The following is a 14255-nucleotide window of genomic DNA, read 5'->3' as shown; positions in this document are numbered from 1 at the left end:
CAGCTATCTTGATTGTACAAGTACCATCTTCCTATTCTGATTCTCTCTACCCTCCCCTCCAAAAATCAACCCTAAATGAAAATATTTATTAATGGGTGAACAGACAAAGGTAACTTGCAATATGATGTCATATATCCTTCTGTTTATCCACAAACTAGACAGAATACATTCCACTGTGCTGAAGACATATGTGCCAGGTGAATGTTTAATTTTTTTACAAAGTTTTATAACTTTAAATCCACAACACTAAAACAGTGACAGCTTGAATTCATGGATCTCATCTACCCCATCAAAACTATACTCATGCATTTTTTTTTTTGGGAAAATACTACAATTGAGATGCCTAAATACTGGACAATTCACTATTTCCCAATCTTAACATTTTTAAAACGACATCATTTCCTACCAAAATTTATAAACTCCACATCCAATGCATAAAATAACTGCCTAATGTATGGGAATGCAGGTTTGTAAATAAACCCCAAATTATCTTAAAAAAAAAAAAAAAAACTCATGCAAACAGTTCATAGTTCTTAGTTAAAACTAAATACTTCCTTAACAAATTGCATTACTCCATAATATCCTTTAGGAACAATATAATGAATCAACAAAGTTTACAGTTCTTGATTGTAACCAAAAAATTGGAAGTCATGGGGAAAAATAGTAACCATTCTAAAAGATGCCTCCATGATAAGGATAAATTTGCTGTATAAAATAATGTAATCTATCTATATGTGTTACATGTGTGCGTATCTGCGTATGTTTTTCTGCAACACACATTCATATGTATTGTTTAATTATTTTGTGCCAACCCCCTACTCTAAAATGGGCCTTGTTTAAAGCTGTAATAGTTCCCTTTTGGCCTAACTCGCTGTACCCTGATTGGTATCAGATGTAATGCTAGAAGTTGAAACAACACAGACTTCAGCCCTGCCTTTTCTCCAGAACCTTAATATATTATTTTCCAGCTTTTTCAGAAACACATCTTTCTTCCTCCATAGCCCATAGAAAGAAAGAAAGAAAGAAAGAAAGAAAGAAAGAAAGAAAGAAAGAAAGAAAGAAAGAAAGAAAGAAAGAAAGAAATAAATAAATAAATAAATTCTGAGGACATAACCAAAATATAAAAAATAAACAACCTTCCAGATGGTAAGTATAAACCTTTTTCTCAAGTTGTGTGCAAAATACCAGAACATATTTCTTTTTCTTAAATCAAGTATTTCTAATGGAAGAAAAAGCTCAGATGCAGGGCACGAATTCTACATCATTGAAGAGGATGTTGGCAAGATTCTCTCTCTCTTGTTTTGTAATTTTGCATCGTGCTTATTCTTTTCATTGCATTTCAATCTCAAATTCGCGTTCTACATCAGTTTTTTCCTCTGTCAGTTCTTTCTCAATTGCTTCAGCTGCAAAGCCTGATTCGGGAAGCTGCAAAGCTTGTTTCGGGGGGGGGGGGGGACTTATCTGAACAGACAACTGAGCTCTTTCTCCTGGCTTAAAGAATGTCCTTATTCCTAAACACAATTCAAATAAGTAAGAAAACACTAGCTGAAAAAGGACCAAGTTGGACCTAACTAAAAAGTTTCAGGTTGCAAAACCCTTTGCCACTTACTGAAGGCATTTTCCGAAATTAAATTTTCTTTCCTTACCTTACAATCCCTACGCTTAATACTATAACATTAGCAAGAATTAGATAGCTCAGGCAGAAGGTAGACTGAAACAGCCCAGAACAACTTCCAAAGCAATAAATGCAGCAAATGACTCTCATTCGTACGACAATAAAACTTGTCAAAATTACACCTTTAATTACAGAGCGAGCTTACCGCTTTCCCATTATAGTAGTACATCAAAGAATTTCCGCCCATGCCTGGAATTGTGTATGCACAATACATGGTCTTGAATTCTTTTTTTCTCTCCAGTACCACTCTAACAACTTTTATTTCAAACTCGCTGTCCCTTTTTTCACAACAATTCCTTCAGTCGCATTTTCCCATATGGCCAGGCCAAGCATGGTGAATATGCAAAGCAGGAAGAAACCATTCCTGACGTTAGGGGTGCTGGGGAGGGGGGGGGGGAGGCGGCGGCTAGGAGTCTTCTCTGAGACAGTTAACTTTCCAGAGCAAATCTGGAACCCTTCCCAGTTCTGATTTAGCTGCAATTCCTAATGCAAAGAGAGAGAGAGAGAGAGAGAGAGAGAGAGAGAGAGCTTCCACCGGTGACTGGATTGGTCTACTTGCTGGAATAACATTGATTCTCAGTGCTTTAAAAAAAAAAAATTAAATAATAATAATAATAATAAAAAAAAAAGTTGCATTCGCTCTTCTCTTTCCTAAAATTTCCACTGAACCGCCTTAGGGTAAAAAGTGGAATAGGGTCGATTATTGAAGAGAATACAAATGCAGTTAATTGACTCCCCCCCCCCCCTTCTCCCACTCTTTTTTTGTTTTAATTTGATTAAAAAGCGAGTGGCAGGAAGGGAATCGTATGATGCACATCTAATAACTGTGCCATCTGTCTGTGCTGCTGGCTGCCTCCCAGCATTGTATGCAGCTGCCTGAGAACTCGACTCAGGGAAACGGGAGGGGGGGGGGTTTAAAAAAAAAAAAGCCCACACGTCTCTGACCTCGCTGAAAAGGAAAGAGGAACAGTTTTCTCACAGCCTGGTCAACCACCTACAAAATAAGGGTTGAAAATGAAACAGGGAAACGCTGCTGCAAGCTTAGGGCGCTGGCGGTAGCAGGGGTGATGGTGGTGGTGGCGGTGATGAGGAGGAGGATGAAGAAGATGGTTATTTTTATTTTCCCTCTAAATCCCTGGCTTTTCTGTTGGAAGCAGGAAATAGGCTGGAAGCGTTAGAAGTTAATTCAACTACGGAGCTGGCGCTCGCTTCAAGGGAAATCAATCGGCAAGGAACTGGCCGTGCACTTGTTTGTTTGTCTGTTTATTTCGGCTTGGGTTTTTTTGGGGGGGGTGGATGGGGGGAACGGAGGGGAAGGAGCTGGCAATGCACGTTTCGGTTTGCTTAATATTACTACGTCGCCTCTGAGAAGTTCCCCCGGATAACATTTGGAACGAAGAGGGCTTTCTGAAGAAGCCTTTAACGTCTGGGGCTGTGGGAAAAATATATCTTTTCTTTGGGAACCCCCCCCCCCAAAAACAAGGCAGGAAATCCTTTCCATTCCTCTGACGCTGAAGGCAGCTCACTCGCCTGGATCTCCACAAACTGTTCTCCAGGCTTCGCGTTTTGTTTTCCTCAGCCTAGGAAGATAAATAAAACGTGTTCACAGCACGATATGATGCCAGTGGGTGGACCCTGCCTCTTAATTTTCTTTTACCCTGTACCATCTAATCCAAAAATGGGAAAACTGGTCTAAAAGTGCTGGGTGGGGAGAGAGTGCACGCGAGAGAAGAATGGGACTGGATTCAGCCTGCCAAATTCAGAGCATCAGAGGAAAGGGGTGCCCCTGGGAATTGATCCCAAATGAAACTAAATAATTTGCATATGCTGAAGCAAATGCCATCTGAGCATACAGCTATTCTCCAGAATCAACTTTAATAATTCAAAGCACCTATTTTCCTACTATTCAACATGGTAACAAAACACATACAGTATTAATAAACAGCGAGAGATGGCAATGTTAGTCCTGAGCAGTCCTTTTTTGCTCATGGTAAAATTTTATTTGGTATTCTCTATGAATCTGCGTAGAGTGTCGGCCCCTACACAGATTTTAGAAAAAGAAAGAGGAAGCATAGGGCTTTATCTAACTTCCTTGTTCTGCATTTATTTGGGAGGTCCTAAGAGACTTGAATAAACAGTTCTTGAATTATAATCACACATTTCATTCGAATTTCATGCTTTGCGGATTTCCCCCCCCCTAATTACAACAGTTAGTTGTCAAATTGACTGGATCACATTTCCAACCCTTAAATTATTTTTTGTATATAATCTATATGGTCAGAAAGTCAAAGTAAAACAAGTCTCCACGTAACAAAATGTAAATCTACAAAGGAGAGTGGGGTGAGGGTAGAGATGGGAAATTAATAGCATTTATAGAGAGAACTGATAACTTTAGCTGTATATTTAGATTTTTTAGTTATTTGAATATATGATTTATCAGTGAAATATATCCAAGGGGTTTCAACCTAAACCAAAAATGTATTTTTTCATCACACAATTTTAATTCTACTATGTTTGTGCAAATAAAGTGTTGTCATTTCTTTATAAATGTACAGCTTCAAATTGTATGTGTTCACCCAGACGGATGTAAATGCAGGGGGGAATTCCCCCAAAGTTATGGATTAGTATCTTCCTCACAAATACGCAATTAACATTTAATTCTAATAAAAGTTTACCCCAAACTAAATTTGATTGATATCTAAGCTTCTAAATTCACTCTAATCAGTTCATGGTCACTGAAACAACCCTCTAAAATCGGACTAACACTATAAGCTTTAATTACTGGCATCAGATAATTATGAAATTTCATATTATGATGTTTATAGGAAAACACAAATTAATGAAGTCTGATCCCACTGAACAGTAGCTTTGAAATAATGACCTTTCAATTCTGAAAGTGACTGCAGTTTAGACTATGGTTACTTTTGACAAGTTGGGTTAATAGCTTTTTAATTACATTTGGACCTCTATAGGCCTATATGAAAGTTAGATTCAGCAGATAACCCTTTTCTTCCTCCTGGTGGCAGCCCCTCCAGTATTTTCTTGTAATGTTACCGATAGGCTTAATCTGGATTCAACCCAGAATATTTGAAAACTCTCAGCAACTTATTTTTCCAAAAATCTGAAGTTTTCCATGTCACACATGTAGAGTTCTTATGAGACACACATATTTATGAGAAACACATGTTTAAGTTTGATTAGCATATGTAAGGTTCACATGGCTTTGTTGGATCAATAGTCTCATTTGGCATAAAACAACCTCCTATATATTTTCAAACATGAGATTCTTCTCCCACAATTCAATAGCACTTCATGGTTCACCTATCCTGCTTGAGATCCACACAGTAAACCTAATTGCTCAGGTTATCCCTCTAATCCCTATGTGCATTACACATATATGAAGTCTTTCATTTAAACAAAGGAATATTAGTGTTTCCAGTTTATGTAAATCTTTTTCCTTACAACATATAGACATAAGAAACTGTTTTCTTGTTTGTTCATGACCCAGTCATATGGACTGTACACAAATTGAACAACATGTTTGCAAAGGCACAGAGTGTTTGATGGGGGAAAGCATTTGTACAGTGGGCACTGAAACAATGAAGTACGTACTATAATGGTGGAATAAATTCCCTCTCTTGAAAAATGCTTAATCATTATAGTCAAATGTCAGACCCATCAGGTAGCCTTCCTTTGCCAGCCTCTTACCTGACCCACAATATAAAATCTTGATTCAGATATGCAGAAACAGATCTGCCATGCCCTGCATACACAAATATTACTTAAGAAAGCAAAAATCAAAGTGAGTACATCAATGGGAAGGATTCAAGCTTAAGCAGCATGCAAATACTTAGTATATTTGTTTGGCCAACCAACGTTTGATTTAAGGAAAGTTTCCTGCATTCAAATTAAGATATTACAGTACAGTCAGTCCATGAAAATGAAGAACTCACATTCAGCCCACCTTTTCATGAAAAATACTTATTGGATCTGGCCCCAAATTGTAATTTTTAAAGAAATTACTGGATACATGTCTTCTAATTACAGTCATTTCTTCAGGCACCAGCTCTTAACCTGCTTCTGTTTCTTTAAGAAACATTTTATGACTAGTATGAAATAAAAGTTCATAAGGGAGTCAACAGGAAGAACACAAATACTTCAGACAGACGGGTGATAGAGAAATGACAAAGGAGGCAGCCTTCAGCATGGGCAAGGAATGCTGAAAGTCACCGAAATCTGAATAATTTTTGAGATTCTAAAAAAATGCATGTAGTTTCATCATATTTACAAAAGCTAACGATTAAAAAAAAAAAAAAGAACCGGAAAAGGATAGTCCCCACTACGCAACATTGTTTACTCATTTCTCAAGTGGATCAACTTTAGGGAAGCTCATGCTTTAACACTGGGAGTGACAAGTCATGATCATCAAGAACCAAAACACTATAGTAAGTACTAAAAGAAACCGGTTTAACAGAAACATTAAAATAATCATAATAATAAAGATGGTCATCTATGTTTCAATCTCCTAATGCAGTGCTGCTAAGTTTGCATCTGGCAACAACTACTTAGATAATTTCATTGAGCCAAGCAAAGCCAGTTGTTAAGCTACATTTTGTTGATTCAAAAAGCTGGTAGTAGCAGAGATTGCTAAAATGCCAAGTCCCAGTTATTCCAAACCAATAAGAGACACTACCTTCAAATATTGCTGTTAATTAATATACATACTTACACAGAACTCAGTGTATTCATCAAACGCTACATTACAGCACTATTTTTTTTTACCTATACCTATTTATCCATTCAGATAGACAAATAAGAATACTGTCTGATTTCCAAAACACAGCTTTGTAGTTCTACAGCTCCTTGAACATGGGCTATAGCTTTGTTATGCTCAACCATCTCCAGTAGAGGCACACAAAATATTTTGAGTTCAAATTCCCTGCTTTGAGTTGGAAGCAGCTGTTTTGACCTTACCAGAGGTGCAAGCTCAGCTGTTTCAAGGTAGAAATATTTCTGATTAAGTCAGAATAGCTCCAAAACATTTTAGCGAGGCCAGACAGCTTGATTTGAATTGGAAATGCTTTGAACTTTAAACATTTTGCACTCTTCTACTCCAGAGTTAACTGAAGTGCTTGTGTTTAAAATAGTTTGGTTCTACAGATTACAGGACCATAAGGCACCCCCTCTTCTTCACTGCTGTATGTTATACAGGCACAGGATCAGGAGCAGAGGCTTGAAGAAATGTATATTGGGACTCAGCTCCAGTGCTAACTGCTGCCCTGGTCCCAGGATTAAAGAAGCAATACCATTTGGGTTTCCCACCAAAAACTGGTGCCAATTCACACCCCCTTTGGATGACAACTCACTACCAAATTTCAGTGATTTATTTCTGCAGATTCTGAGCATCACTCAAATGACTTGGGGACCTGCATTACAGTCCATGGGCTTCCAGTCTCTGCCTTATAGCATTTAAGGTATCATTTCAAGTCTTCATTAGTATGGAGAGAAAATGGAGTGGACATAAGATGATTGCATTCTATCCTGGGATCCTTAGAGTAGATCCCAAGATCTGACAACCAGCACAATTTCCTGCTGGCTAGCACTTATAGGAAAACACACTCCTTTTGGAATCAATAGGCTGATACTATTTAGTTGTATATTTGTTATCCTATTTTTAGGCTGACACTATTTAGTTGTAAATTTGTACCGTGTTTTTCCAACAAATGTACCAAAGCAGCTAGTAAAAGACAGAGAGAGAACCCTCCCATACAAAAGCTGAAATTAAAGAAGCAAACCAATAAGAAATAAAGGATGCCACCAGATTCAGAAAATTCAGCTAAAGCTTCAAATTTCCTTCCTTCCTTCCTTCCTTCCTTCCTTCCTTCCTTCCTTCCTTCCTTCCTTCCTTCCTTCCTTCCTTCCTTCCTTCCTTCCTTCCTTCCTTCTTTCTTTCTTTCTTTCTTTCTTTCTTTCTTTCTTTCTTTCTTTCTTTCTTTCTTTCTTTCTTTCTTTCTTTCTTTCTTTCTTTCTTTCCGGAATAAATGTATTTATTATCCAGTTCCCCAGCTTACTCTGAAATCAATCCAGTGATATTTATCGTAGCATATGACTACCAACAGTCACAAAATCTTTCTACTACTGTGTAGATCACTTAGTAGAAAACAAAACCAATTACGTATCATTTATAATTATTCTAGCCCTATAAATATATTGGCCAATTTCATAAGCTTTTATTCAACATGAAGGAATACCATGTTTTGAAGGATATCATGTTTTATCACCGATTGCCTCGGTCAGCATTTTGGACTTGCCAACCTGTCTTTCATGTTGCAAGTTAATCATAGCTCTATCCTCATTTTCCTTATTCACTGCGGTATTCTCCAGTCAAAAAAATGCAAGGAATTACAACATGTGTTAGTGAATACTGGAAAGGAAAGCTAGAAGGCTAAGCATGTCCTGGAGAATTCTACTTTTAAAATTGCTTTGATGGTATCACTTCCTGGCTTCCCATTCTCTTTGACCATATTGCTAAAGACCACAATAAGAACAACTTTCAAATGGAAGTAATCAATATTGTCTTAAACTTGTCATATGAATAGCTCCATTTCTTCCAGGTCTATGACTCTGTACCCTGATTCTGGTTAGTGGGTAACTAGTTTAGAGTTGCACAAACCTACAACACATTTAGCTGAAGAGACTATTGGCTACTTATCTGGAACTATATAAATTGAACATTGTTTTGTGTTTGTGTGTGTGTGTGTGTGTTGGAGAGTGTAACTCACTTCACATATCATGTTAAGCCATGACTTGCTTAACATGGTTAAATGCATTACCCATAATTGGCTCAGATTACCTCACATCTTAAGCTATAATACACTATGCTGTACTAATAATGACTGAGTTTATATAAGACAATAAGTTAAAACTAATAAATCACACTTTGGTTTAATGGAATTCATTAACCATACAATTGGGCTTAGGACTGGTGATTGCATTTTTCTTTGTAAGTTATAATCTATGCAGTTTCTTCAGGGAAATGAGTTTCCAATTGTAGGAAATTTCAGTAATGGAGTCACAAAACTTGATTTTGCTGAACAATTTTGTTGGCATCCATGATCAAAATACCCTAAAATGAAACGAAGAATCCAAGAGTTATTTAGAAATTGTATAGATACAGGCATTTGCAAAAGCTGTTACAGCAAAAATTCTTCTACTCGCATTGCACCTATTCCTTCATTCTTCTTTTATGTCATTCTGTCACCTTTCATGAAAACCAAATGTACATAAAAATATAATTTAGGTGAAAAAAAAGACAGAAGTTAACAATAAAGCGTTAAAGGGCAAAAACAAAACAAAACAAAACGTAAAGTACAACACACTACAACAAAACAAAAACAAACTATTCCTAACCCATCAAAATAAATAAAAGTCTATCCTGCCCATTCACATATTGTCATGGCCCTCAGCAGGGAAAACAATAAATAAATTGGGGCTAAATTCATTCTTGAATTTTATTAGTTAATTTATTTACTATGGCTGCCCACTTCAAAAGACTATTCCTAAATATTGAAGGTGCATTAGAAGGTCACCAAATTATTTATGAATTTATTTTAGCTGCAGATCTTTTATTTCTGCTTGGCCCAATGAAGCCTTCCTTAAAGCCTGCCTAAAAATGGATGACAGTTAAGATTTCATTTTGAAAGTCTGATAATCTGGATATAGACTGCTATTAGAGCTGCAAGCTCAACAGTCTTTGGTCCCTATATTGACATGGTCTCATTTTCTTTGTCTGCAACCAAGCCACATTGATCTGATGTACACGTCCTTGAAGTTTCATTGGGTAGAAAAAAAATTGCAGCAATACTCAGTGTAGCTACTAGAATCTTCTTGAAGAGTTGGCAAAATCTTTATGTGAAAAGTGCTGAATGGGGTTATGACATAATTGTAGCAGGCAAGATAAAGTTAAACAATAAACACATAGCCACGTGGTGCCATCGTGGGATGCCAAGTAGTATAGATTTGTGTGACAGGTAAGACACAATTAATCAGGAGATTCTGGAGAAAGGGCCATAATATGTTTGAGCAGGTTGGTTTTCAAACGCATGCTTTTAATTTCTTTTCTCACACTGGAATTCATATTTATCCACTCCACTTAGTTTTATACATTAATAATTCAGCTTGAAATTTTGGGATAAAATATCTGGAAGAAAGCACTTAACGGGATGCAAAAGACTCACTCACAACTAAAGACTCATCCTTGACTGTGCGATTATTTATTAGGCCTAATAAAAAGGGCATAAGCAGCTTTGCAACTGGACACATATATATCAAAAATAGTTTTTAAAAAGAAAAGTCGCAATAAATACAAAAAGCTGTGGATGCTATCAGTGAATACAGTACTTTCAATGAAAAGAGAAAAACCGAGTAGTTCTTATTGTTGAAATAGTATGCCAGTTATATTGTTGATAGAAGACCAGTATTATAGCCAATGTAAATTGACAAAACAGAACTTGTCTATTATATGACAATGACATTTAGTACAAAAAAATTAAACAGGAGTTTGAATTTTGTTAGCCTGGTGTTATACTGGCCTTGTTTTGGTAGATCAGCTTTCAATAAAATGTGTGGCTTTTTTCTTAAATTGCACTACAGTTCCCGAGTTAAGAATGCCCAGTTTAAGGATGACCCCTAGTTAAGAAGTCAAATTCATTACACAATGCTACTTATACAGTATTATGCAATAATACTGTTCTGGCTTACGCACGAATTCAAGTTAAGGACAGACCTTGGGAACGGAACTCGTTCTTAAACTGGGAACTACCTGTATATAGGAAGATAATTAGTTGTTCTAATTAGGTGGGTCTATCTATGGTGCTATTTAGCTGTAGCCCCCCCCCCAAAAACCCCTATGAAATAAAGCTTTTCAAAACAAAAAGAGTTCTGTTTTACCTACAAGTGCTAAAATGTGTTTCATCGTCCATGTTTATAGCAATACATATTTCATATGGAATTATTGCTTATTTAGCATATGTAATTCACTCTTAACCACTGTGCTCATTGTGCACATGGTGAGATTGAATCATAAGATTGTGTTTGATCCAAGGTTACTAATGTGATACATCTTGGATGGAATGAAGCCTATGATCAAGCCACTTGTATCCTGATCCAGTCTGCTGTCTTTGCATAAATTAGAGAGCAAAGTTCTGTGGCAATAAGGAGCTTGTTGTTGTTATGGTCCATCAAGTCAACCCCGACTCCTGATGTCTACAGGAACAAGTCCATGCAGTTTTCTTGTCAAACTCGCCATTGCCTTCTTTCTAGAGCTCAGAAAGACTGACTGGCCCAAAGTTATCCATCTGGCTTTGTGCTTAAGGCAGGGCTAGAACTCACAGTCTCCTGGCTTTTAATCCAGTGCCTTTAACCACTACACCAAACTGGATCTCAGTAAGGAGGTCCTGGATATTGAAGAGCTACATATACACTAGGCCTTTCATTCCCCCCTACTCACAATCTATCCATTCATTTTATATACATCAGTGTGTCAGCTGCATTTGGTTTTCTCTCTATAGTAAATACTAAAACAAAACTTTATGGAAGCCTATCGTTATGTACATAGCATGTCCTAAATATCTGAAATGCAGCATATATTGGAAGAAATATATCCATTTTGAAGGGAAATACCCATTTAAGAAGTCATGTCGCATATACGATCATAGGGAGAGATGAATTTCTGAGTTTATAGATTATTTTCCACAGAAAAAGGCATGCAAGGATGGGATGCATCATACCGATAAAAATCCAGTTAATGCAACCTTTTTAAACCACTGACAATGGATCCAAATTGGGAATTTTGCCAGCTCTACCGGAAACTGACATGGGTTGAAGGTAAGACCTTTTTTGTGCAAAAACTACAACTCTTTGCATTACACATACATACACACAAACATCGCATACTGATTAGGAACATCCTGTTCCTAATCTAAATAAAGCTGTAAAGACAATAATCCAAACTTTGTGCTGAGTTCAGAAATCAATGCAGAGAGCACAGAATAGGAGCAATAAAGCTCTCAATCAAACGGCAATGTTTTTCACTAGTTGGTGTTGTCATATACCTTTTAAAAGTAGGGATTTTCAGGAGTCATATTTTAATATCCATTATGTGTTTCAATTTATTTAAATATTTCAAATGCACTGTTGCTGATACTGTTACTTAAATATTTTTGTGTAGTGATCTTAGTGCATTAAATCGATGTCATAGAAGAGGAAGATTCTCATGAAAAATTATCTTCTTCCCCTTCACCCCTCCCTGTGGCCTCAACATCTGCTTTCATTGGAATTCTTTATGGCACTGAATTCCTTTTACATCCATTTTAGCAAGCCAGCAAGAAGTAACAATGAAGATAATTCATAGATGGCATCACAATTTCCTAAAATTACATTATATAAATTGCATCCTTTCTAGACAGTGTTAGCAGGGATGTAAACAAATTGGTTCATATTACCATCTCTGGTGGCAGTGTCCAGTAAGTCAGTATTTGAGGCTGAAATTTTTGGGGAAAAAATGGTAAAATTATCAATAATCTTTAACAATCAATCCTACAGTCACTTTATAGTTGATAGTCACTAATGCATATACATTGAAGCAGTGTAAGAAAATGATTCAGTCCTTGTTGTTAAGTTCTTAATCACAAAACATCAGAAAAGTAAACTGCAGTTTACTTTTAGAAATTAGATCAATAATATTCAAGTGTGGGGAAAATTGCAGTGGCAGAAAAATTAATACAACACTCAAGAATTGTGATCAGTCCTACAATGAAGGATAAACTCAGTCAAAGGTAGACACCATACTAGAAATGTTTTTCATAATACATAATAAAACCTTTGTGGAAATAACATTTGGATTGACATATTGAATATGGATGACTACAACATCAGCACTGTTCTTCAACATCATGTATGCATGAAAATCTCATCTATGTCCCAGTACTCTGTATGTGTGTCTATGTGTATATGCATGTGTATTGTTGCTGTTAGCCTGAATCAATCCAATGTAGGATGAAAGGGTCTTCATAGAAAATTATGGACCGTAATCTCCCACACTGGTGAAGTGAAGGTCGGTAGACAGATTTTTTTGACATCCCAATCTAGTCTTCCAGCTGGCTTCCATGCCTAAGGGAGGCCTGAAACCTCCCATTCCAGCCTTTCAACCACTGCACTGTATTAGTTCTCTTAAGAGGTGTGTGTATGTGTGCGTGAGAGTGTAGGGTGCAAGATCATACAGTAGAACTCACCCTAATCATATTTTCTACTGACCAAAACTATTTTTGTTTTGTTAGGTTTACGTTATTGCCTAATCCAGTTCATTACTATCTCCTGGAGTGTAATGGGAAGAGAGACAGAGCTGCATGTCATCAGTAGGTTCATATCTCAAATCCTGGATCGTTTTCCCCTTCAGCTCTATGTAAATATTAAATAGCACGTATGTTCTGGTGGAACCCTGAACGGACCCATAGCACAATGCAGAATGACTGACCTGGCATTATTCTGTCCTTAGATCAAATAGGAGGTTGAAAAATTAAAGAAGGACTGGAAGAATTAGATTTATAACCTGTCTTTTCTTTAGGACCTCAATGCTGTTTCCACAAAGATCTCGCTTCATTTTATCCTCTCAACATCAACTCTGTGCACAGTCACAACTACCTTCTTAACTTTTTTGATCCCCCCCCCCCCAATGCCCCTGCTTCCTGGATGGAATCCAATGGCATTACCATATTGCAATGAGTACCTGTTACTGAAAGTATAAACTGTAACTAGTAGGCAGCAAAATGTTGGGTCTCTGAGTCTTGCTTGATCATTCCTTTAACAAAGGACGTACCCAATCCAAAATCTACCTGAATTTCCATTATGTCTGAATTTCCCATGACTCCATCTTATGTTACAAAGGTACTACAAAATCACTCAGAACACAACTGGACAAGTTATCTAAGGCACATTTTAGACAGTTTGGATATCCTTCCTTGGAAGCTACTTGCAACCTCCAAGAATCTGTTTTACCTTCTAAGGATCAGTAATGGAACAGAAGCCAGTTCCTGTGGCTGAGTCTAAGGATTGGCTTGTAACTGCAGCCAAAGATTAAGAATCCTAAACTCAGGTAGTTAATTCTAATAAGTCTACATTTTATTTTAAATACAATATTTGTTTATTTCTGAATCCTCTCTGATGGATTCTTTAATTAATATAGTAACCTGAGAATTGGAGTTGATTTAGTCCTCTGCTGGAGAACCTGGGAATGGTCTTAATCTTGTGCCAGTACAATTGCTAGCTTGTTGTAGACACCTAGTTCTTAAGGGTGGGGGGGGTGAAAAGGAATGTCTGGAGATGGGAACTATCTTTGCTAGAAGTGCAATTCTGAGGCTTGAATTCTCACATGAGATGGTAATTTCTACCGTGGAAATATGAAGGAGGGTCTAGCAGCCTGTTCTACTTCGCAGGGAGGGAGATGCAGAAATAAATAAACAAGGCTATCAACAACAATCAATAACAGGGATTTACGTTCTGTAACATTTTTTTCATGTGCTTC

The 14255-nt window shown here is 37.0% G+C and overlaps 1 protein-coding gene across 17 annotated transcripts in view; it reads right to left on the bottom strand.

The window, feature by feature from the left end:
- Nucleotides 1-14255, bottom strand: part of TCF4 (transcription factor 4) — a 356514-nt gene that overhangs the window by 105132 nt on the left and 237127 nt on the right. For 4 of the 17 annotated variants that reach the window (XM_007429560.4, XM_015888310.3, XM_025167521.2 and 1 more), the window contains exon 1: nucleotides 1821-1984. The exons of the other annotated variants lie outside the window; for them this stretch is intronic. In XM_007429560.4, coding sequence (XP_007429622.1) covers nucleotides 1821-1889 — 69 coding nt within the window. In that variant the 5' untranslated portion in view covers nucleotides 1890-1984. Of the gene's footprint in view, nucleotides 1-1820; nucleotides 1985-14255 lie in introns of those variants that run through there. 17 annotated transcript variants of the gene reach the window in all.

This window comes from Python bivittatus, unplaced genomic scaffold (genome assembly GCF_059951505.1).
Source record: "Python bivittatus isolate LINGU-HERP-01145 unplaced genomic scaffold, Pbiv_v1 ctg000570_np1212, whole genome shotgun sequence".
NCBI lineage: Eukaryota > Metazoa > Chordata > Lepidosauria > Squamata > Pythonidae > Python > Python bivittatus.
This window is presented reverse-complemented; position numbering and strand designations above follow the sequence as displayed.